Source organism: Bubalus kerabau, chromosome 8 (genome assembly GCF_029407905.1).
Source record: "Bubalus kerabau isolate K-KA32 ecotype Philippines breed swamp buffalo chromosome 8, PCC_UOA_SB_1v2, whole genome shotgun sequence".
Taxonomy (NCBI): Eukaryota; Metazoa; Chordata; class Mammalia; order Artiodactyla; family Bovidae; genus Bubalus; species Bubalus kerabau.
The window spans coordinates 25,749,895-25,776,704 of record NC_073631.1 but is presented as its reverse complement, the minus strand read 5'-3'; the positions used below and the strand labels follow the sequence as shown (position 1 = coordinate 25,776,704).

The following is a 26,810-nucleotide window of genomic DNA, read 5'->3' as shown; positions in this document are numbered from 1 at the left end:
AATTAAACACCAATTTATGATAAAAACTCTCCAGAAAGCAAGCATGGAAGGAACATACCTCAACATAACAAAAGCCATGTATGATAAACACACAGCAAACATTATCCTCAATGGTGAAAAATTGAAACCATTTCCCCTAAAGTCAGGAACAAGACAAGGGTGCCCACTCTCACTATTACTATTCAACATAGTTTTGGAAGTTTTAGCCACAGCAATCAGAGAAGAAAAAGGAATAAAACGAATCCAGATTGGAAAAGAAGAAGAAAAGCTCTCACAGTTTGCAGATGACATGATTCTCTACATATAAAACCCTAAAGACACCATCAGAAAAAGCTAATCAATGAATATAGTAAAGTTACAGGATACAAAATTAATAAACCAAAATCCCTAGCATTTCTATACACTATGAAAAAATAGAAGGAGAAATTAAGGAAACAATCACATTCACCATTGCGATGAAAAGAATATATACTTATGAATAAATCTACCTAAAGAAACAAAAGACCTATATATGGAAAACTATAAAACACTGATGAAGGAAATCAAAGATGATATAAATAGATGGAGAAATGTACCATGTTCATGGATCAGAAGAATCAATATAGTGAAAATGAGTATACTACCCAAAGCAATCTATAGATTCAGTGCAATCCCTATCAAGCTACCAATGGTATTTTTCACAGAAGTAGAACAAATAATTTCACAGTTTGTATGGAAATACAAAAAACCTTGAATAGCCAAAGCAATCTTGAGAAAGAAGAATGGATCTGGAGAAATCAACCTGCCTGACTTCAGACTATACTACAGAGTTACAGTCATCAAGACAGTATATTCCTGGCAGAAAGACAAAAATATAGATCAGTGGAACAAAATAGAAAGCCCAGAGATAAACCCACACACCTATGGACACCTTATCTTTGATAAAGGAGGCAAGAATATACAATGGAGAAAAGACAATCTCTTTAACCACGTGTAAAAGAGTGAAACTAGAACACTTTCTAACACCATACACAAAAATAAACTCAAAATGGATTAAAGATCTAAATGGAAGACCAGAAATTATAAAACTACTAGAGGAAATCATAGACAAAACACTCTCTGACATAAATCACAGCAGGATCCTCTATGACTCACCCCCCAGAGTAATGGAAATAAAAGCAAAAATAAACAAATGGGACCTAATTAAACTTAAAAGCTTTGCACCACAAAGGAACCTATAAGCAAGGTAAAAAGACATCCTTCAGAATGGGAGAAAAAAATAGCAAACGAAGCAACTGTGAAAGAATTAATATCAAAAGTATACAAGCAGTTCAATACCAGAGAAGTAAACAACCCAATTCAAAAAATGGGCCAAATAATTAAACAGACATTTCTCCAAAGAAGACATACAGATGTCTAACACACATGAAAAGATTCTCAACATCACTCTTTATCAGAGAAATGAAAATCAAAACCACAATGAGGTACCATCTCACGCTGGTCAGAATGTCTGCTATCAAATAATCTACAAACAATAAATGCTGGAGAGGGTATGAAGAAAAGGGAACCCTCTTACACTGTTGGTGGGAATGCAAGCTAGTACAGCCACTATGGAGAACAGTGTGGAGCTAGTACAGTCACTATGGAGAACAGTGTGGAGATTCCTTAAAGAACTGGATATAGAACTGCCTTATAACCCAGCAATCCCACTGCTGGGCATACACACCGAGGAAACCAGAACTGAAAGAGACACGTGTACCCCAATGTTCATTGCAGCACTGTTTACAATACCAAGGACATGGAAACAACCTAAATGTCCATTGGCAGACAAATGGATAAGAAAGCTGTGGTACTTATACACAATGGAATATTACTCAGCTATTAAAAAGAACACATTTGAATCATTTCTAATGAGGTGGATGAAACTGGAGCCTATTATACAGTGTGAAGTAAGTCAGAAAAACACCAATACAGTATTAGTTCAATTAACACATAAATGGACTTTAGAAAGATGGTAATGATGACCCTATATACGAGACAGCAAAAGAGACATTGATATAAAGAACAGACTTGGACTCTGTGGGAGAAGGTGAGGGTGGGATGATTTGAAAGAATAGCATTGAAACATGTATATTACCATTTGTGAAACAGATGACCAGTCCAAGTTTGGTGCATGAAACAGGGCACTCAAAGCCTGTGCGCTGGGATGACCCAGAGGGATGGGATGGGGAGGGAGTTGGGAGTAGTGTTCGGGATTAGGGACACATGTACACCCATGGCTGATTCATGTTAATGTATGGCAAATACCACCACAATATTGTAAAGTAATTAGCCTCCAATTAAAATAAGTAAATTAATTTTAAAAAATTCAATCTGGCTCTACTGGCAATTTCCAGAGAAATAAGCATTGCTTTGCTAGTGTAAGATTAAAGCTTTCAACTTACCCTTTCAATCCTAATTAATCATAAAATATGCAGTAGATGATTTTGCAACCCCCCAATTAAATGTGTGGGCATAATTCTGTCTCTGCCTTGATCATAATTCTGTCTTAGCAACTGAGTCTGAGAATCAATCTATGCTTCTGTACTAAAGATCTGCAGGTTATACAAGTAACAAAAATACAACATGCTCCTAGAGTTAACAAAGTCATATAACTTACAGTCTTGCAAAAGAATTTTGGGTATTACAACTCTATAGTCACTTTCCACAAACATCAACAAATTGATGACTTTAAAGATGTTGAAAAATCTGAACTTTTATTATTCATTTCACAGAGAAAATAATAGCTGAACAACAGGTTATAGATCTTAAGCTATTGTTAGAGGTGATTACTTATCCAAATTTATCCAAGTTACAGTTGAACACTGTAAAAAAATGATATTTTCTCCTAAATTGGCTTTTAGAAATGAATGATTCATTTGTATGTATCCTTTTACCTGTTGCTTATTTTATTCTACAAAAGTCAACTTTCTAATAAGTAGCATAAGCTATTTTTGTTGACTGTCCTCAGTTTGCTGTTACTAAGTCTGTTAAGCAAGCTCCCTGGCACAATTTTATTGTCAGCCCCAGGGAGTCAAATAGCAATGTCTTACTAATGAGTGAAAATAAGAAAACTCATAGCAGATGATTATCTCTGAATCCTTTATTAATGATAATTTAGTAAACTACTCCTATAATTTAATTGGAAATAATAACAGGACTATTAAATGTAGTCCACTCTAAACAGAATAATGATGCACCAACTAAATGTGAAATGGTACTTTAATAATAATAACATATATGGGTGTATATATATTTTTAATATTAGTAATATAAATTGATTCAGCATATATTAATTCAGTGGCCACCAGTTGCCAGGAAAAAGTCTTAGCACTGCCAACCCAATATGAACAAAAGGGACAACACTTTCTGCTCTCCTAGTCTTATATTTTAGTAGAAAAAGGCACACATCTGGTTTTTCCAGTGGTCATGTATGGATGTGAGAGTTGGACTGTGAAGAAAGCTGAGTGCCGAAGAATTGATGCTTTTGAACTGTGGTGTTGGAGAAGAGTCCTGAGAGTCTCTTGGACTGCAAGGAGATCCAACCAGTCCATTCTAAACGAGATCAGCCCTGGTTTGTTCTTTGGAAGGAATGATGCTAAAGCTGAAACTCCAGTACTTTGGCCACCTCATGCGAAGAGTTCACTCATTGGAAAAGACTCTGATGCTGGGAGGGATTGGAGGCAGGAGGAAAAGGGGACGACAGAGGATGAGATGGCTGGATGGCATCACCGACTCGATGGACGTGAGTTTGAGTGAACTCCGGGAGTTGGTGATGGACAGGGAGGCCTGGTGTGCTGCGATTCATGGGCTTGCAAAGAGTCGAACACGACTGAGCAACTGAACTGAACTGAACTGAACTGAAAGTAATAAAATATATACATGTCAGCAGGGAAGGCAAAGAGTGTACATTGGTAGTCAGTGTTCTGTGACGGTACTTTTAAATAAGCTGAGCAGGGAAGGACTCACTGACTATAGACATGAAGGAGATGAGCGAACAAGTCATTTGGTTATTTATAGAATAACATCTGGGCTTCCAAGGTGGCACTAGTGGTAAAGAACCTGCCTGCCAGTGCAGGAGATGTAATAACATTTAAAGCAGAGGAAAGAGCAAGAGTAAAAGCATCATGATCGGAGAATATTTGGCATAATTGGGAAACATTAGCAGGAAGGTCAGGGTGGCTGGAGCAGAATGAATAAGAGATAGCTTATTAGGATAGTACTGATGGGTCAAATCACATAGGTTCTTACAGCTTCTGTGACCATAATAATTAATTTTACCTGGGATTCTCCTGGTTTATTCCTGGTGTTCCAGCATCCAACCCAATTTAGTATTAGCATAAGAATTTGGTATTGTTAATTTAAGTATTATTATTAATGGGTACATTATATAATGGGTACATTATAATAAACTTGAGAGGTTTGCGATTTGTCTAATTTGTTCATCATGGTTCTACTGTTATCCTCTAACAGGATGCAAGATGTCTAATGAACAGAGTTCATGAACACATCTAATGAACTGAGTTTTCATTTTGACTTATAATTATTTCATCTAAAAAAGCAGGGGAAAAAAACTCTTTTCCCAGTCCTCCCCATGTAAAAGCAACAATTTCTTCTGAAATACAATATACAGAGAATACAAAGATAAAATCCAATGTTCACTGGGAAACCTTGTTGGCCGACTGGTATACTTGTTATGCTAGTCCATTATGCTGTGGCCTGTGCCTCTCATCTCCTTGTAAGATGCAAAGGGGAACAGATATAATAATCAGCATTGTCAGTGTAGAATTGAGAAATCATAGAATAGATGGACATGAAATATATGTGAGCAAGAGAAGTTGAACAGTCTGCTAAATACATCTAATGAGGTTTGAATACTCTTCCTAGGTGTCTTATTAAATGAATATATCATACATAAATATTGTCTTGAGCCTCTCCAATTAAAAAAATACTTTTATATAATACATTTTTATTTTGCAGTAAAACTTTTCATCAAATATTTCTCAAAAAGGAAAATGCATGTTAAGTGAAAAATTAAGTTCTGAATTTCTGTGTTTTAAAAAGTATTGATGGCAAATACATAATTTGTATGAAATATTTATCAATCTATTCCATTTGTGATGGGAACTCTAGTGATATCACGGACCACATGGAAACCATAAACACAAAAATGCTAAAGAAGCATCAGTTTCTGTTTAAAATTAATTGTGAGTTCTCTGCTTGAAGGCAATCTTTTAAACTGCAGAAAATCTGTTTGCATATCACTCTTTTAAATATAGGGCTTCCCACATGGTGCTCATGGTAAAGAACCCTCCTGCCAATTCAGGTAGACATAAGAGATGCAGGTTAAATCCCTGGGTAGGGAAGATGCCCGTAAAGAGGGCATGGCAACCCTCTCCAGTATTCATTCTTGCCTGGAGAATCCCATGGACAGAGGAGTCTGGCAGGCTGTAGACCACAGGGTTGCACAGAATCAGACACAACTGAAGTGACTTAGCATGTGTGCACATTTTTAAATATGATTTTTTCATTTAGATATAGTGTGATTTTTAAATTAATGTACATTTTTTATTTCAAGCTGTCTTCTTTGTGTTATAAGTAAGAATATTTATTAAAATTTTGGTTATACAAGTAAAAGAAAAACTTCTAAAACATAAAGTAATGCCATTTTTACATCAGAGGCATCAGAATATTTTAAATAGAACATTCATTTATTGCAATAATTATTTTAGTGCATTCAATTTGTGAACTCACAATCAAGTTTTTGGAAGTTTGTTTCAATGATGGAAAACACTGGACATTGATATTGTTATCATAGACTCAGTTAAAAAGTATAGCCCTGAAGATTCAATTATTTGTTTTTGTGGTGATAATTTAAATAGACAGCTTGGTAAACCACATCATTATGACAAAAATGTTTTTTACTAAAGTAAGAAACATAGATAAAAGTATATGCTTTGAATTGGTTGTGGCATGCACATAAATCATAATTGCTTTCAAAGACACCTTAACAGTCTTATGAATTACAATGAAAGCCTTAATTGTCAAGGTGTATGCATACGCACATGCTCACACACATTCACAAATTATTCAATCATTCTCTTACTGATTCTACAGACACTAAGGGACCTTTGGGGGGAAAAAAAGTAAGACTCAAATCTTAGGTCACTGAGGTAATGAAGTCTTTAAAATCTCTACGGATAACACTATACTGGCTCAACTTTTTCAGATTATGCCCTCCGTATTAATGTAAAACTGTAAAACTCAAGTTTAAGATAATCTGATATGGAGGCAATCAGCTTATAGAAATATACAGTTTGACCTTATCTTTTCATTTTTTCATAAAATTATCGTTCAAAATTGTTCATATGAAAAGCCAATCAAATGAAAAAATTTAAGTATATCAAGCTAATTAATATAATTGTGTTTTTATTTTAGATTTTATGATGATATCTATGAGCTACCTTAAATTTTCAGTGTTGTGATTTATTTTAATAAATTTTATGTGTATATTATATGTTGATTTATATATGTATATATAATATATATACACCTAAATTTGTATTTATTTTTGCATATTTTTATAGAGGATTTCCAATTTTTCTAAACTTCACATTCCAGAAAATCAGTATTCATCCTTAATCCTAATTTATCAGTCAGAGGCCATGGGGAGTAAATTATCTCAATTTATTTTCATTACTCCTGCCCTGATGAACACGTTGATATTCATACCCATCCTGACTTCCTTCCCTGTTCTCTCACTGAAGAGCATCTCTCCTCCTACATAATGTATATTCAGCTTCTGTTCTGGGTGCCTGCTCCTCTTGCTTCTTTAATACTCTATTTATATCCACCTCATCTCATTGGTACATATTGAGCTATTCCTTTGTATTTCAAGTATGTAAGCTCTCTTAATATATGACTACTCTGCATAAAATAATATGGGTTAGTGTATGGAAGCATGTGTGATGATTAAAGTGTTATAATCACAGATTAAATAGGAATGGTTAGAGGAGAGAGGTTCAGGAACAAAGGGGAAAACAGAATATTTCCTAGGTCATTGCAGAGTTGCAAAAATGTGAGCAACATGTTAACTTGAGGACATTCTCATTTTTAATTAGAAAATCTCGGTACAAATGTATAGCTACTTACCTTCCCAACTCTGTATGCATATATATAAATATATATATATATACACATACATACATATATATATATACACACACACACACACCCCTAACCCTAATAATAATCATATATATATATACATATACATATATATATATATATATATATGCTGCTGCTGAGTCGCTTCAGTCGTGTCCGACTCTGTGCGACCCCATAGACGGCAGCCCACCAGGCTCCCCCGTCCCTGGGATTCTCCAGGAAGAACACTGGAGTGGGTTGCCATTTCCTTCTCCAATGCATGAAGTGAAAAGTGAAAGTGAAGTCACTCAGTCGTGTCCGACTCTTAGCGACCCCATGGACTGCAGCCTAAGAGGCTCCTCCGTCCATGGGATTTTCCAGGCAAGAGTACTGGAGTGGGGTGCCATTGCCTTCTCCATATATCATATATATATAACCACATCATCTTTATCCATCCGTCAATGGACATTTAGGTTGCTTCCATTTCTTGGCTATTGTAAACAGTGATGCAATGAACATAAGGTTGCACGTATGTTTTTGAGTTATAGTTTTCTTTGTATATATGCCCCAAAGTGGGGTTGCTGGATCATACAGTACCTCTGTTTTTAGTTTTTTAGGGAGCCTATTCTCATTTCATGATTTTGATCGTCAAGTATACATGGATTCCTTATGACTATTTTCTTGCGTCTCAGATTTATCTCCCCATGTAGACTTATTTTACTAATAGTCTACAATTCCATGCTAATGTCCCATTAGTTAAATTCAGTTCAGTTGCTCAGTCATGTCTGAATCTTTGCGACCCCATGGACTGCAGCACACCAGGCTTCCCTGTCCTTCACCATCTCCCAGAGCTTGCTCAAACTCATGTTCATCAAATCGGTGATGCCCTCGAATCATCTAATCCTCTGTTGTCCCCTTCTCCCCCTGAGTTCATCTCAAATTTTACATTTTATACATTTCATTCTCTCATACTTTTCCAAACTTGCTCACTGACTATAACTTGATGAATGGGAAAAAAAAAATTCACTTTCGTATGCATTTATTCTCCTCTCGCTGCTGCTGCTGCTGCGAAGTCGCTTCAGTCGTGTCCGACTCTGTCCGACCCCATAGACGGCAGCAGGCTCCTCTTGCTAATCTGCGTTAAATGCATTAACTTTTTTCAGAAAACATCCCGTAGTGATATGAACTGGATATTTTCTTGTCTGCCTTCTCAATTAAGATACTTGATGGCAAGGACTCTACCTGCTTTTAAGTCTCTGGACTGTAACCCAGTTTCTGGTACAGAGTTGTTGTTAATAAATGCATATTAAATAAGATAATTGATACAGGTCCCATATCATTCATAAATTATTTTAGGTATATGGATTTTTTATTAAATGTATCTCTTTCTATAGATATAATTATTCTTTTGTATTTGATATTCAGTTCAGTTCAGTCACTCAGTCGTGCCCGACTCTTTGTGACCCCATGAATCACAGCACACCAGGCCTCCCTGTCCATCACCAACTCCCGGAGTTCACTCAAACTCATGTTCATCGAGTCAGTGATGCCATCCAGCCATCTCATCCTCTGTCATCCCCTCTTCCTCCTGCCCCCAATCTCTCCCAGCATCAGAGTCTTTTCCAATGAGTCAACTCTGCATGAGGTGGCCAAAGTACTTTGATATTAGTCAAAGTAAAATTTTATCTTTATATATGTCTAGATTATTTCCTAATTTAGAATAACTTCTTACTTTGCATACTGAAGTCACTTGGTAGAATGATCTGATGCATATGAAATAAAATTCATCCTAATTATTAAAAACATTGGGATAACAGAATGGATTTGAGTGGCCTTGCTAAACAGACCCAAAGTAATCACTTTTACTGCTACATGTTAGGGGTTTAGACTTTTGTTTGTACCACAGATTATATCTCTGTGCTTTCCAATTGAAAGTATTAAGAACTAGCATGAGTTTTTCCAAGTTAACTTTGAAAGATCAGGAAATAGATGTAATTTCTGGCTAAATTAAACCCCTTATCATATTTTTCACTTCATTCTAAAATTGTTAGTTTTATCTGTGTTGTAGTTGTGTGACTTACAAACTGAAAAATATTTTAATTACATTTCCAAATATATATTTTTAATATATAAAAATGCATAGTTTTTTTTTTCAAATTGGCTGAAACAGCAGTATAATAATATCAATGATATCAAAGTATGTATAGACACAGTGTGGGTATCCTAAATCAAGGTGGAAGGTATTAAGAATTGGTTTTTTAGACTAAAAAGAAAATACTTTCAAACCACAACAACATCACAGACTAAATATTTTTGCCTGATTTTAGTGAGACAGTTGTGAAGCCATCTAATCTTATAAGTGTAAGAATAATATGTATCTGTGTATATGTAGGTATGAGGGTTTCCCTGATAGTTCAGTTGGTAAAGAATCTGCCTGCAATGCAGGAGACCCTGGTTCGATTCCAGGGTTGGGAAGATCTGCTGGAGAAGGGAGGTATGAATATGAACTGAGCTGAATAATAAGAGTTAAATATGCTTGTTTCTGGCTCAAAATGTTTAAATCAAAATGTAGACCTTTTTAAAGGCAAACTCTTGAAGTAAACTATTTTAAACTAAGAGAAGGAAAAAATGAAAATGAAAGCGAAAGTCCAGTCCATGGAATTCTCCAGGCCAGAATACTGGAGTGGGTAGCTTTTCCCTTCTCCAGGGGATCTTCCCAACCTAGGGATTGAACCCAGGTTTTCTGCATTGCAGGCAGATTCTTTACCAGCTGAGCCACAAGGGAAGCCCAAGAATACTGGAGTGGGTAGCTTATCCCTTCTCCAGCAGATCTTTCCAACCCAGGAACAGAACCGGGGTTTCCTGCATTGCAGGTGGATTCTTTACCAACTGAGCTATCAGGGAAGCCTTTATTTTGGATCCTTAATGCAACGAAGTGAATATGTACAATGAAATGAGCATTCAATCTGGATCATTATGCTAACAATATTTATCAGTCTCATATTGATTTCCTACAAGTATCAAAGAATACAATTTTGCAATATATAATGTACGATATGTACATTTTAATAACCATATGTTTATTTATATTTATATGCTCAACCTGATATATAAAAATTATATACAAATGGCAGTATCCCATTTTCTATGAATAATAAAATGTGAAATTGGAATTAAAAGAAATTCCTACATATCGTCCTTTCAAAAATCCGGTCATAAGACACTTTGCAAGATAATGGAATCAGTGCTGCAATTTTTCTTCTCTCTTAGCAAGTTTTTCTGGTGTGCTTTTTAGATATTGTTATCAGGCACAAATGAAAACTTCCTAATTTTTCTATACCTGTTTTATCCTAATACTTACTTAAAATGGAAAGTAGACTTCTGAATCTTAGATGAAATACTTTTACTTGCTTTTATTGGCATTAACCATCTTGATCTTACTACTCACTTTTTTTTTTTTTGAAGTGTGAAGGCGTTAGACACAGAGTTACTTAACCCACAAATTACATAGGCTCTTGCTCGAGTTTAGCTGTCAGGGATAAAGAAAAAATACTCTAGGAGAGTCAGTGTTACAATGATGAACACTGAAAACTCAAGAATCATTGATTTGCTTTAAAAAGTGTCCCAATTTTTAAAAAAAATTTCCATTAAATAGCAAAAAAATAAATTCAGGACCCACACATGATTATTTCATTGCAAAATGAAAAAAAAAAAAGAACCTACTGGTTCTTCAAGTGAAACGTTTACCTTTACAGGTAAAACATAGTCTACAGTACCAAAGTGTCCACAAAGGGGAATCTTTTCAAACACTCCTCATTCGCTCATCCTCCGCATCCTTAGTATGACTTAAGAAGTATGAGCCTCACATCTGCTGGTTTTTGCAGCTTAATGAATGAAAAGTCAATTGTCACACAGTCTTGCATTTTGACTCTGCCAAGTCTCTTGCCTTTGTTTTCAGGCAGAGCTGTTTTCCTATGCACTTTGTGTCCCCATTGCCATAAGTAGGTCTCCCAGTAGTTTCTGCTGGGAGATAGGACTTTCATCACTGTCCAGCTTTGTTCCTAGAAAAGGCTATTTTGTCAGAACATGACGGGTGAAGAGGGTGGTAAAATAGAGGAGGGACAATCTGATTTATAAAATATATTTACTACTTTTCATAAAGAGAAAATTCTTAAATTAATAATATCTCTGGATTGTTGTTGCTGTTCAGTGCTCAGTAGTGTCTGACTCTTCGCGACCTGATGGACTGCAGTGCACCAGGCTTTGTGGTCCTTCACGGTCTCCTGGAATTTGCTGAAACTCATGTCTATTGAATTGGTGATGCCATCCAACCATCTCATCCTCTGTGTCCCCTGTTCCACCTGCCTTCTATCTTTCCCATCATCAGGGTCTTTTCCAATGAGTTGGCTATTCGCATCAGGTGACCAAAGTTTTGGAGTTTCGTCGTTAGCAAAAGTCCTGCCAATGAATATTAAGGGTTGATTTCCTTTGGACTGATTGGTTTGATCTCATTGCTGTGCAAGGGACTCTCAAGAGTCTTCTCCAATACCATAGTTTGAAAGCATCAGTTCTTTGGTGCTCAGCCTTCTTTATGGTCCAACTCGCATATCCATACATGACTACTGGAAAAGCCAAGCTTTGACTATATGGACCTTTGTCGGCAAAGTAACATATCTGCTTTTTAATATGCTATCTAGGTTTATCATAGTTCTTCCAAGGATCAAGTGTTTTTTTAATTTTATGGCTGCAGTCACCATCTGCAGTGATTTGGGAGTCCAAGAAAATAAATTCTGTCACTGTTCTCATTGTATCCCCATCTATTTGCCATGAAGTGGTGGGACCGGATGCCTTGATCTTAGTTTTTTGAATGTTGAGATTTAAGCCAGCATTTTTACTCTCCTCTTTTCCTTTCAGCAAGAGGATCTTTAGTTCCTCTTTGTTTTCTGCCATTAAGAACGTGTCATCTGCACATCTGAGGTTGCTGATATTTCTCCCTGCAATCTTGATTCCACTTTGAGCTTCATTTAGCCCAGCATTTCACAAGATGCACTCTACATAGAAGTTAAATAAGCAAGTTGACAATATACAGCCTTGATGTACTCCTTTCCCAATTTTGAACCAGTCCATTTTTCCATGTCCAGTTCTAACTGTTGCTTCTTGACCTGCATATAGGTTTCTCAGGAGGTAGGTAAGGCAGTCTGGTATTTCCATCTCTTTAAGAATTTTCCACAGTTGTGATCTACATAGTCAAAGGCTTTCGGGTAGTCCACAAAACAGAAATACATGTTTTTCTGGAATTCCCTTCCTTTTTCTATGATCCAATAGATGTTGACAATTTGATCTCTGGTTCCTCTGCCTATTCTAAATGCAACTTATACATTTGGAAGTTCTCGGTTCTTGAGGCCCAGATTGAAGGATGCATTACCTTGTTAGCGTGTGAAATAAGTGCAATTATGTAGTAGTTTGATGTTTTTGGTATTGACCTTCTTTGGGAGTGGAATGAAAACTGACCTTTTCCAGTTGCGACCACTGCTGAGTTTTCCAAAGTTGCTGCATATTGAATGAAGCAGTTTAACAGCATCATATTTTAGGATTTGAAATCACTCAACTGGAATGGCACCTCCACTGGCTTTGTTCTTAGTAATACTTCCTCAGGCACACTTCACTTCACACTCTAGGATGTCTGATTCTAGGTGAGTGACCACACCATCCTGGTTATCTGCATCATTAAGACCTTTTTTGTACAATTCTCCTGTATATTCTTGCCACCTCTTCTTAATCTCTTTTGCTTCTGTTAGTCCATACTCTTTTTATCCTTTATCATGCCCTTCTTGCATGAAATATTCTCTTGGTATCTGTAATTTTCTTGAAGAGATCTCTAGTCTTTCCCATTCTATTGTTTTCCTCTATTTCTCCTCATTGTCCACTTCAGAAAGCTTTCTTATCTCTTCTTGCTATTCTTTGGACCTCTGCATTCAGATGGGCATATTGTTCCTTTTCTCCTTTGCCTTTCACTTTTCTTTTCTCAGCTATTTGTAAGGTCTCCTCACACAACCATTTTGGCTTTTTGCATCTCTTTTTGGGGCATGATTTGATCACCACCTCCTGTACTATGTTACAAACCTCCATCCATAGTTTTTCAGGCACACTTTAAGATCTAATCATTTGAATCTATTAGTCACTTCCACTGTATAATCATAAAGGATTTGATTTAGGTCATACCTGGATGCGCTAGTGGTTTTCCCTACTTTCTTCAAATTTATTGAATTTTGAACTAAAGAGTTCATGATCTGAACCACAGTCAGCTCCCGGTCTTGTTTTTGCTGACTGTATAGAGCTTCTCCATCTTAGGCTGCAAAGAAGATAATAAATCTGATATTGTCATTGACCATCTGGTGATGTCCAAGTATAAAGTTGTACCTTGTGTTAGAGGAGAGTATTTGTTACAAGCAGTGCATTCTTTTGGCAAAATTCTGTTATCCTTTGCCCTGCTTCATTCTGTACTCCAAGGCCAAACTTGCCTCTTACTCCAGGTATGTCTTGACTTCCTACTTTTGCATTCCAGTCCCCTATGATGCAAAGGACATCTTTTTTAGGTGTTAGTTCTAGAAGGTCTTGTAGGTCTTCATAGAACCATTCAACTTCAGCTTCTTCGGCATTAATGTTTGGCACATAGACTTGAATTACTCTGATATTGAATGATTTGTCTTGGAAATGAACTGAGATCATTCTTTTGTTTTTGAGATTGCACCCAAGTACTGCATTTTGTACTCTTTTGTTGACTATGAGGGCTACTTCATTTCTTCTAAGGGATTCTTGTCCAAAGTAGTAGATATAATGGTCATCTGAATTAGATTCACGCATTCCCATCCATTTTAGTTCACTGATTTCTAAAATGTTGATGTTCACTCTTGCCATCTCCTATCTGACCACTTTCAGTTTACCCTGATTCATGGACCTAACTTTCCAGGTTTCTATGCAATATTGTTCTTTACAGCATCAGACTTTACTTTCACCACCAGGCACATCCCATCCACAGCTGGGTGTCATTTCCATTTGGCTCAGCCTCTTCGTTCCTTCTGGATTATTTCTCTGCTCTTCTCCAGTAGCATATTGTACATCTGCCAAGCTGGAGGGTTCATCTTTCAGTGTCCTATCTTTTTGCCTTTTCATACTGTTCATGGGGTTCTCAAGGACAAAATGCTAAGTGGTTTGCCACTCCATTCTCCAGTATACCATGTTTTGTCAGAGCTCTCCAACATGACCTGTCTGTCTTGGGTGTCTCTACAGAGCATGGCTTATAATACAATTAAATTTATATACATCCTTTGTTTATTCCACAATACAGGCAAATAAAGCAGGGGGTTTTAATTCCATTTTAAAGATACAAAACTGAAACTCACCTAAGACTACTATTCAAGGCCCCGGAGAAGGGAATTAAACCCACTCAAGTATTCTTTTCCTGAAGGATCCCATGGACAGAGGAGACTGGCAGGCTACAGTCCCTGGGATCACAAAGAGTCAGATATGACTGAGAGACTAACACACACATGGTATTCAAGGAATGAATGAAGTAAGTAATGAATTAATCTCTAGGGAAAACTGCATGGATGGAGTAGAATAAGAAGTTAAGACAGAGAGGTCAGTTTTTCAATCCATTTAGCAATCAGTTTACAGAGAGTAAGCTGATCTGACAGTCACATGCAGTTTATATTTGGGGGTAGGATGTTGCAGAAGAATGAAAAATGACTATTTTAAAAGAAAACAAGAATGAGTAACAGATGAAATATCATTATGGAATAGAAGAGCAATGGTGAGTCATATGGGTGGTTAGGCTTTTACTTGAAACAGTTATGGTAAACATTTCAGATACTGGCATATTTGAAAAGCTTTTATAGACTTTAATGACAAGGTCTTTGAAAATGTAGGAGACAGGCAGATTAGTACAGAAATATAGTTGGTATAAACTAATTTAGGAAGAATTAGAAAATATTACCTCTTTCCGTAATTATCAAATTAGTTGTAATATTTAATATTTCTTAATTAAAAAATATCAAAAACTCACCAGAAATTGGATAGTTGATTTGCAAGTGCTAACAATTTTAATATACAGATACTCCAAAATAAGGGCATATTCTGCAAAGGGTTTTAGGAGATGGAATAATTTGATAAAAAATTAGAGGTGGTATGGAGAAAAATATATTAAATCTGTTGTGTCCATGAATATACATGCAAAGTTGTAAATAAAATATTAGCAAACCAAACCCAATTCTCTAAAAAATGTTAATAAATAGTGTCAATTTGAGCACATGAAAGTATAGTAAGAATGGTTTAGTGATGCATAAATATGTAAATGTATACTCCCACATTACCAGTTAAATGAATCATATCAGTATTTCACAAGGTACAGAGAGTATTAACACTGAATTATAATATAAATTCCTTCTATATAAAAAAAATTGAAGAAAATTTTATTAACCTTATCTAAGATGTCACTCAAAAAAGAAAAGAAGAAGAAAATGCCTACAACAGACATCATCCTAAGTGGGGAAATTCTGAAAGTATTCCATTTAATTTCAGGCACAAGGTATGTATGTAAGCTCTAATTCAGCAAATTATTAAAGCCCTCCATGGCCAGCACAGTAAGACAGGGAGAGAAATAATTATAAGGATTGAAGATCAGCAACAGTATCATTGTCATTAGCACATGATATAGTTGTTTAGACAAAAATCCAAATAAGTCTACAAATAAAATATAGGCAACAGAAAAAATGAAGAATAATGTGGCTGTATATAAAATCAATAAATTAAACTCAAATGTATTTTACATGCCAGCAACAAAAACATTAATAAACAATTTAAAAGTTTAAGATACTAACACAAGCTACAAACCATCCAAGAATAAATGTAACAAAGACTTGCAAGCAAAAAATTTTAAAAATTTAAGGATGTTAAAGAGTAAATTGAAACATCCTATATCCATGGATGAGGAAATAAATAACATCATACATAGGCTTCATGTAACTCCAGTTTTTAAAAAATAATGATTTTTGTGTCTTTGTTTTTACTTTTATGGAATATGAGAAATTAAATTCAATATGTATATAGAAAAGCAAAAGAGAAAAAATAGCTAAAATTTTTCATGCTCAATGAGATATAGACTAACTATAAAGCTGTACTATTATAATAGTGTGGTACTGGTGCAGAGACAGACACATTCATAAATAAAATAGAATAGAGTCTAAAAGAAAAATACCCACATATGGAAATTTGATTCATGATGGATCTGCATGATATTAAGTTGAGTTATCTAAAACATGAAAAGATGGATTTATGGATGGAAATTGTTGCACAATAGCTTAAAGGAAGGAAGACAGGAAATGAGAAAGGGAGAAATGGAGAAAGAGAAAGAGTGAGGGTAGAGGAAGAAGAGGAGAAGGGAATGGCACCCCACTCCAGTACTCTTGCCTGGAAAATCCCATGGGTGGAGGAGCCTGGTAGGCTGCAGTCCATGGGGTCACTAGAGTCAGACACGACTGAGCGACTTCACTTCCACTTTTCACTTTCATGTATTGGAGAAGAAAATGGCAACCCGCTCCAGTGTTCTTGCCTGCAGAATCCCAGGGACGGGGGAGCCTGGTGGGCTGCCATCTATGGGGTCGCACAGAGTCAGACATGACTGAAGTGACTTAGCAGCAGCAGAGGAAGAAGAAAGGTAGTGAAGAAGGGAAAAAAAAGGGATCCCTTTTTGACACAACCAGTGTAGAATGCTGTGAATATTTTATGTATAATATATATTCTCTTCTATGTTAATACTTCATACTATCCTGTCACATGCCCACAGACAATTTCTTTGTCAAAAATAAAACTGAAATTTTAAGAGAGTAAATGTGTTCTCTTCTGACCACTGAGGAAACAACTATTTTGTTACACAAAACAAGCGAAAGTGCTAGCCATTTATCATAAGATGGATAAACTTCAGTACATTAAAACTAAAATCTTGTTTGTTAAAATACACATTTAGGAAAGTAAAAGAAGAAACTTTCTTCCTGTAGGAAGTATTTTTCAAAAAACCACAAACTAAACAAACAAAAAAATCCTCAAAAGGATTAAAATTAAGAAAAAGTAAAGAATTTTTACAAATCAGCAAGAAATAAGGAGTAAAGATGGGGAAGACATTGCACATATGAGGAAACACATGAAATTTAAAAAAAAAAGTGATATTACAAGTATTAGAGCAGATGGGCTCAGCACACTTTTTCTAATATTCCCGATAAGTACATGCATTGCTATAACTACTATAGGATACCAATTGATAATATCTTGTCAAATTGCAAGAGTGATCACCGTCCATGTGCATTAGAAAGTATTTCTGAAAATGGATTTTTATAAGAATATAAAATACTCCAAATATCCAATGGCATGGATTTAAAAAGCATAATCACAGAAATGGTATTGAACACAGCAGTAGGTATAACAGAACTTCAATTACTGATGGATGGAAATTCGGCTACTACATGGAGGAATCTTAATAACAATGCTGTGAAGAAAAAGCAAAATACAAACAATGTGTTGTTTATGGCATGTACATGCTAACCTGAAATTCAGAATAATGCCCACCTTTGTTAACAAGGGAGGAGGGTCCTATGGGGAAGAAACACAGAAGGATATGCAAGTTACTAGAAATGTTCTACTCTCTGGGGTGGACAGCTGGTACATTGTTTTGCTTATATAATCTAAGCAAACTAACCCAGTGATAATCAGGAAGAAAATTTTGCAACGTGTCTAACAAAAGGTAAATATCCACAATATAATAAACAATGAAGTACAGGACAATTTTGTGTTCTAAATATCTGTGCTTCCTGCTACTAGGTGGCGGTGGTTCAGTTGATTTGTTTACATTACTATTATATTTACACATTTTGTGTTACATTAACCAAAATTTTAATGACGCTAATTTGAATTAAAATATTACTAATAATATCTAGTGTTTATAAGAATAAAATACAACTCATGGGAAAGAGGTACAGTGCTTTGATGATGCAGTTCACAAAGAAGGTCACAGGTCTGTGAGCCTACAAAAATATGTTCAACAACTAGTAAACAGGGGAATGTGATTTTATGATAATAGCACCATGGTATTTTTTTTTTTTACTTATTGAAGAAATATCATAAAGTTGTTTATAAGTAGTGTTTTGGAGTTTCAAGGAAATGGACATGTACATTTTCTATAGTGGGAACCATCCAGGGGGTAATGTGTTGTTGTAATTATTTCCCTTCTAGAAGATTAGCTTTCAAAACTGATACACTTGCTCAAATAAATGTATTCAAACAATATTAACTACATTACCTGTTATTTTGTGGCAGTGAAACACTAAAAATACTTTAAAGTACATGAAATGACAGTATTTTTAATCATAAAATGTTATATTGTGTTAGTCGCTCTATTGTGTCCAACTCTTTGTGACCCCCATGGTCTGTAACCCACCAGGATCCTCTGTCCATGGAATTCTCCAGGCAAAAATACTGGAGTTGGGTTTTCATTCCCTTCTCCAGGGGATCTTCCCTACACAGAGATTGAACCTGTGTCTCCTGTACTGCAGGCAGATTCTTTACTATCCTAGTCACCAGGGAAGCCCCAGTATGATAAAATTGACATGTACATTTATATATGTAATCTTAAAGAAAATTTTCTTAGATGACTGCATACAGTCTTCCCTTGATATCCACAGGTGATTCGTTCCAGGACTCTCCAGATAACAAAATCCACAGGAGCTTTAAGTCCCTTACATACAGTGGCAATTGTTGTCATACATTTAAATGAACTTTCAGTTCAGTTCAGTTCAGTTCAGTCGCTCAGTCATGTCCAACTCTTTGCGACCCCATGAATTGCAGCATGCCAGGCCTCCCTGTCCATCACCAACTCCCAGAGTTCACTCAGACTCACATCCATCAAGTCAGTGATGCCATCCAGCCATCTCATCCTCTGTCATCCCCTTCTCCTCCTGCCGCCAATCCCTCCCAGCATTGGAAGGAATGAAGCTGAAACTCTAGTACTTTGGTCACCTCATGTGAAGAGTTGACTCATTGGAAATGAACTTTAGGTTACTTATAATACCTAATAAAATGAAAATGCTATGTATATAGTTGTAAAATACAATATACCTTCTGTGTAATAAGTTGTGATTCACCAAATTCAAGTTTCACTTTTGGAAACTTCCTGGATTTTATTTTTAAAGACTTTCAATTCCTGGTTGGTTGAATCTACAGATGCAGAACCTACAGATAGGAAGAGCCAGTTGTATTATATTGTTACCACCAGGGCTAGAAAGTTGAAGAGACACATTCCCAGATATTCTGTTTTGTTTCAAATTTGCTTTTTTTCAAGAAAATAGGCATGTATGATTGTATAACTGGATGCATTATTTGTCTTTGTAGTTTTCCCCAAGGTAGGTTGCATTCATAAGCATGCTGCATGCAATAGCAGCAGAAGTGGTGAGCATTTATCACAACCAACCCAGACATTTTTGTGTATTCCTGGGTGGTAAACACTGCCAAGGAGGTCAAAAGAGAGGAGGAAGCCTGGCTTCTATTCGCAGATTCAAAGTCAGAAGGAAACACTGAAAACAGTTGGCTAAAACCTCAGATACAGCCTGATCAATTTCCCCCAGTAAGGGAGAAGGCAGAAAACTCTCAAATATATTTTTTACTGAGCTATTAGTCACATTTATATGATTGTTCAAGAGAGAATTGTTAGTCAATAAAAATTAGTAAATAAAACATATTTGTATACATATGTCTAGGTAATCTGTATAGTCTAGGTAAACTGCATATCACATATGGGATTGTACCTTAATGAAAATTATTATAATTTATTAATTATATTTTTTCACTTTAGAGTTGTTAAAAGAAAATATATTATGGAATATAGAATTATAATGATAACATTTAAATTAGGACATGTTGATACTTCTATTTTAGAATTTCATTGTAGATAAGGGTTTACTATTTTTCAACAAAACCTAAATCTTTCATTAGATGAAATGCTAAATATACAAAAATAAAAATGTCCTAACTTTGAAATATCAATAATGTGCTGTAACATGCTTATTTTTCAGGTTAAACTTTTTCCGTGATGTTCCTGATTTCAGAGTGTTAGCCTGCGGTGGAGATGGAACTGTAGGGTGGATTTTGGACTGCATAGGTAATGAAGACACGTATTTAATGTGGCTTGGGTGAGAGTGGAAACCTTAAATTCTGTGTATTTCATTTGTTTATTTAACACATCCATATCTTTGTTAAATAAAATACACAGTGATAACAGTCAGACATCTGGAATGTTGATGGCTTAATTTATTTTGTATTTCAGATTTTTAACTGTCAAAATAATTTACAAATAACTACAAATACTTGTTTTCTCATTCATTTTTTTTCATGGAATTTAATAAACCCACTTCCTTGGTGGCCCAGCTGGTAAAGACTCCAGTTGCAATGCAGGAGACCTGGGTTCGATCCCTGAGTTGGGAAGATCCCCTGGAGAAGGGAACAGCTACCCACTCCAGTATTCTGGTCTGGAGAATTCCATGGACTGTATAGTCCATGGGGTTGCAAAGAGTTGGACACGATTGAGTGACTTTCACAGATACTTCCAGATCTGGACTGACCAATTCTTTGTTAAAAATAGATCCTTTCATAAAAAGGAAAGACCTGATTCAAAAGAAGTTTTACTATCTATATGTATTGAAGCAAAGTTTTATCAATCAATGCAGTTGAGAATATTCGACCTTTTCATACCCTCAAAAATATTCAGATTAAAAATGAATACATATTGTCAACACCCTTTTGGTAAGCACCTAACAATTTTACTCTACTAACCTTTTTTTTTTTTTTTTTTAATTTCGAAAAGAAAAGGGAAAATTGTATTCTTTGGCCCTCCAATAAACAATGTCAATAGTATTGATATTTTAAGGACAAAACCAGAGTTCAAGAACTACCAAAATTAAGGAATCCCTTGAACAGTGTCTGAGGACTTGTAAGAATTTTAGTGAAAACAGTAGGAATTATTGGTTTTCATTAGTCCCTAACATCTAAGCCTTCGGTAGTATACTGTGGCACATCCCTACATAATCTATTTCTTACCCATTTTTTACCCACATATGCTTACTCTGAGGGGCTGAGAAGGGAGAAAAATAAAGTAATATATGTTTGTGAGATGTCTTTAGTGACTCAAACAAAAGCATGTGGAATTTCAGTGATATGATCTTTTCTGAACCCAAACACTATATTAACTTGCATCTCAAACAAAACCTGGTAATGTCTTCTGTTGTTGACTCTGACACAGAGCAATAGAACCATTGTTCAGTTCAGTTCAGTTCAGTTCAGTCGTTCAGTCCTGTCCGACTATTTGTGACCCCATGAATCACAGCACACCAGGCCTCCCTGTCCATCACCAACTCCCGGAGTTCACTCAAACTCATGTCCATCAAGTCAGTGATGCCATCCAGCCATCTCATCCTCTATCGTTTCCTTTTCCTCCTGTCCCGAATCCCTCCCAGCATCAGAGTCTTTTCCAATGAGTCAACTCTTCGCATGAGGTGGCCAGAGTACTGGAGTTTCAGCTTTAGCATCAATCCTTCCAAAGAAACCCCAGGGCTGATCTCCTTCGAATGGACTGGTTGGATCTCCTTGCAGTCCAAGGGACTCTCAAGAGTCTTCTCCAACACCACAGTTCAAAAACATCAATTCTTCAGCACTCAGCTTTGTTCACAGTCCAACTCTCACATCCATACATGACCACTGGAAAAACCATAGTCTTGACTAGCCAGACCTTTGTTGGCAAAGTAATGTCTCTGGTTTTAATATGCTATCTAGGTTGGTCATAACTTTCCTTCCAAGGAGTAAGCGTCTTTTAATTTCATGGCTGCAGTCACCATCTGCAGTGAGTTTGGAGCCCAAAAAAATAGTCTGACACTGTTTCCACTGTTTCCCCATCTATTTCCCATGAAGTGATGGGACCAGATGCCATGATCTTCATTTTCTGAATGTTGAGCTTTAAGCCAACTTTTTCACTCTCCCCATTTCACTAACTTTTAGAATTCATCTGTTTTCAAAATATATTTTTCTTAAAGTATACCTAGACTTGATGTTGCCAAAGGACTTTTCTAAGGAACCTACTTTTCCACTTTAGTGCTATCCTTGTGTTGCATATACCTGCACCCTTGAGAATTTCAACCGAGTTAAGTCAAACGTGCTACAATTTTTAACTAAATTAACATATTTAAGTCTTTCCTCACATATAAGTCTTAAAAATTCCTGTCACCCTGTGAATTATGTTATTTATTTATTTTATAAATTGCTACAAATGCATATACGTTAACCATAATTTATAATTGTATATATCTATAAAATGTGACTTTTTCTAAGTACCCTGTAGAATGTCTTCCATGCCAAGCTGTGTTTTTTTTTTTAAATTGTTGTTCAGTCAGTGATCAATTTTTTTTTCTTTTAATTTTTCAATTATACAGAAAAGGCTAATGTAGTCAAGCATCCTCCAGTGGCTATTCTGCCTCTTGGGACCGGCAATGATCTAGCAAGATGCCTGCGATGGGGAGGAGGTAAATAGATATGACAAACCACCACCAACAACAAAAATCTTAAAAAACAGTAATATAGTGCAGAGCACCCTCTTTCAATAAACTAAATTTAGCATTTCTCCACTGCATGACAGCTTTCATGTGCTTTTAGCAAATGTAATTGCTGTCAGATATGTAATATAATTTTGAATAATAGTCTGGGGTAGAGAAACAAACGGTGGACCAAGAGTTAGACTGTGATTGCTAATTATATGCTAGATGGGAGGGCAAGCATCTAACTTTCTCTTTCTCTGGTTTTTGGGTTTCCAACTTAAGAAATGAGGTAAGCATGGGTTAAATTTAAAATAATGTTCATATTTTTAATCTCTGACTTGTGTGAAAGAATCACAAACAAAGGAAAAGTGTTGAAAGATGAAAGGACAACTTGTCCAGGAGAGTACAAGAAAGTGAAAGTGAAGTCACTCAGTCATGTCCAACTCTTTGAGACCCCATGGACTGTAGCCTACCAAGCTCCTCTGTCCATGGGATTTTCCGGGCAATAGTCCTGGAGTGGATTGCCATTTCCTTCTCCATGGGATCTTTCCAACCCAGGGATCGAACCTGGGTCTTCCGCATTGTAGACAGACGCTTTACCGTCTGAGCCACCAGGGAAGTCAGGAGAGTACAAGATGTAACCAACTTTGCACTACGTGGTATGTGCTGCACTTGGGATAGACAGTTAAGAATAGAAAGAACACAAGATCTGCTTTATAAAGGGCCTTAAATTCTAGTGGAATATGAAGTCATATGTAAATTGTGAGACTTCTTACTGACAAGCAAGATAATAATCAGCATAATGAATGAGCTTACTTAGGAACTGACAAGGTAAAATAGGGAGAACTTGAGGGGTGGTGGTGGTTTAGTCACTAAGTCGTGTCCCACTCTTGTGACCCATGGACTGTAGCTCACCAGGTTTCTGTGTCCGTGGGATTCCCAGGCAAGAATACTGGAGTGGCTTGCCATTTTCTCCTCCAGGGGATCTTCTTAACCCAGGAATCGAACCCAGGTCTCTTGCATTGCAGGCAAATTCTTTACGATCTGAGCTAAGAGAGAAGCCCCAAATAAGTACAGTTGCTCTGTCCTGTATGAGTCTTTGCAAACCCATGGACTGCAGCATCAGGCTTCCCTGTCCATCACCAACTCCCTGAGCCTACTCAAACTCATGTCTGTCGCGTTGGTGATGCCATCCAACCATCTCATTCTCTGTTGTTTCCTTGTCCTCCTGCCTTTAATCTTTCCCAGTGTCAGGTGCTTTTCAAATGAGTCAGCTCTTCACATCAGGTGGCCAAAGTATTGGAGCTTCAGCTTCAGCATCAGTCCCAATGAATATTCAGGACTGATTTCCTTTAGGATGGACTAGTTGGATATCCTTGCAGCCCAAGGGACTCTCAAGAGTCTTCTCCAACACCACAGTTCAAAAGCATCAATTCTTCAGCACTCGGCTTTCTTTATAGTCCAGTGCTTACATCCATACCTGACTAGGAAAAACCATAGCTTTGACTAGATGGACCTTCACTGGCAAAGTAATGTCTCTGCTTTTTAATATGTTATCTAGGTTGATCATGGCTTTTCTTCCAAGGAGTAAGCGTCTTTTAATTTCATGGCTGCAGTAACTATCTGCAGTGATTTTGGAGCCCAAAAAGATAGTTTTTCACTGTTTCCATTGTTTTCCCATCTATTTGCCATGAAGTGATGGGACTGGATGCCATGATCTTAGTTCTCTGAATGTTGAGTTTTAAGCTAACATTTTCACTCTCCTCTTTCACTTTCATCAAGAGACTCTTTAGTTCTTCTTTGCTTTCTGCCATAATGGTGATGTCATCTGTGTATGTGAGGTTATTGCTATTTCTCCCAGAAATCTTGATTCCAGTTTGTGCTTCATCCAGCCCTGCATTTTGCATGATTTACTCTGCATATAATTTAAAGAAGCAGGGTGACAATATATAGACTTGACGTACTCCTTTCCTGATTTGGAACCAGTCTGTTGTTCCATGTCGAACCCAGGTCTCCTGCATTGCAGGCAGATTCTTTACCGTCTGAGCTAAGAGAAAAGCCCAAAATAGGGAGTACTCTAATAGGTGGATAATGACAGAGCCATATAGTATTGAAGGTGGACTTGACAGGCAGAAGAAACATCAGGTTTAATCCCCTAGAGATAGGAAGTCACTTGACATACTGAAGGAACTCAAAAATGGAATACTGTAGATGGAGCAGATGAGAAAATGGAGAATATTTCAAGATGAAATCTTAAAATAATTTGAAATATCATTAATAGGCTAAACTTACCTGAAGATATCAAAGAAAAGAAAATCATATTTGCTAAGCAGCAAGAACTGAATCCTAAATATTTTTAGCATCTAAACCCAGTGAAGTTTGAAGAGTGTCTACTAAGACAGTGTGAATCAGAAACCCTTGGGGAGCTTGTTAAAGATACAGTGGACTGACCTCACCTCATATAAGTTGAATTGGAATCTCTAGGGATGAAACTGCACAGGTGGTTTCCTTTTTAAGCAAACTCCCTAAGTAATTTGATTCACAGAAAAATATGAGAACGATTGTTCCATTTGTACCTGGATAACTTATGGACTCTACGACGTGTATATGTATTTGTGTATATGACAGAATTTGAGACCAAGTTAAAAACATGGCATATGATATATTTGCGATTTTCATTAAGGATATAACAATAAAATAATATTATAAAATGATGTATTAAATTTTATAGAATCTAAAGATAGATAGATAGATAGAAAGAATGAACCATTGCTTATGCAATGCTCATATATTCCAGTGTTAATATTTGTATATTGATTAAAAAGAAGAGACTCGTTCATGTGGCTTCTTATATATTCTTCTCAAAAGTATTTTTGGTATTTGAAAATTAATAACTTTATTTGGTTCCAATCTGGCAAATGACTTAAATCTCAAAATTGAGTATAGAAGTTCCATAGTATCCTCTAATTATTTCCTTACAAAACAGTTTTAAAGATATTACTATCAGTGGACAGAGACAGTATTTGTTAGAGTGTATATTGATGATGAACTCTTTGTATCTAGTATATGTTGGCACTGTTCAATGTGCTAAATAGTGAATGAGAAATAAAGGGCTTTTACTATTTGAGAATTATATTTTCATTGAGTATCCAGACAATAGATCAGTGAATAATGAAATATATAATTACAAAATAAGGTCAAGATTATAAAATAATCAGAATGTATTTTTAGAGAATAATAGAGGGAAACTCCCCTGGAGGAGGGCATGGCAACTCACTTCAGTATTCTTGCTTGGAGAATCCCATGGACAGAAGAGCCTGTTGGGCTATAGTCCATAGGGTTGCAAAGAGTCGAACATGACTGAGGCGACTTAGCGCAGCAAGATACAGAAGGAAACTATTCAGCTATATAGTCAAGAAGATGTCCTTTAGGAAGTAACATTTAAGCTGGGTTTAAAATATGCAGAGAAAGAAAGAGCTCTCTGTATTGAAAGGAATGAAGGAAGAGTGATCATCTAACTCTAAGAGGTTGTTGGGTGACAGGTAGGTATGGCCTCAGGAGGGAGGTGGGAATAGATGATGTTGGAGAGAGAAGTAGGAGCGGATTATGTAGGTCTTAGTGGTCATGGTAGAAACTTTATGTTACTGAAGCACATAGCAAAACTTTGGAAGAGTTTCAAAAGCAGAGTGACACAGTGACATTTACGTTTTCAAAATAAGTGAATTTGGGGACATAAAAAAAGCTAAGAAAATGTGGAGATGTGGGGAAGCATAGGTTTAGAGACCAGAACTTGTATTACCATTGAAATTAGAGGACGAACAGACCGGGCTAGGGCAGTGGTCATGCTAATGAAACAAGTGGACGCACTGACATTTTCAGAGATAGGCTGGTACAGCTTGCCCATGGATTGGGTGGGGGCTATGGTGAAAGTGGGGTTTTTAGGGGGCACTGCAAGATGCTCAAGATGAGCAGTTAGGAAAATGAGGGTGCCATTTGATAGAGTTTACTAATAAAGACACA

At 36.3% G+C, this 26,810-nt stretch overlaps 1 protein-coding gene across 1 annotated transcript in view; it reads left to right on the top strand.

Moving 5' to 3' along the window:
- Positions 1–26,810, top strand: part of DGKB (diacylglycerol kinase beta) — a 1,145,939-nt gene that overhangs the window by 628,132 nt on the left and 490,997 nt on the right. The window contains exons 25-26 of the mRNA XM_055589891.1: positions 20,283–20,368; positions 22,689–22,778. Coding sequence (XP_055445866.1) covers positions 20,283–20,368; positions 22,689–22,778 — 176 coding nt within the window. The remainder of the gene's footprint in view (positions 1–20,282; positions 20,369–22,688; positions 22,779–26,810) is intronic.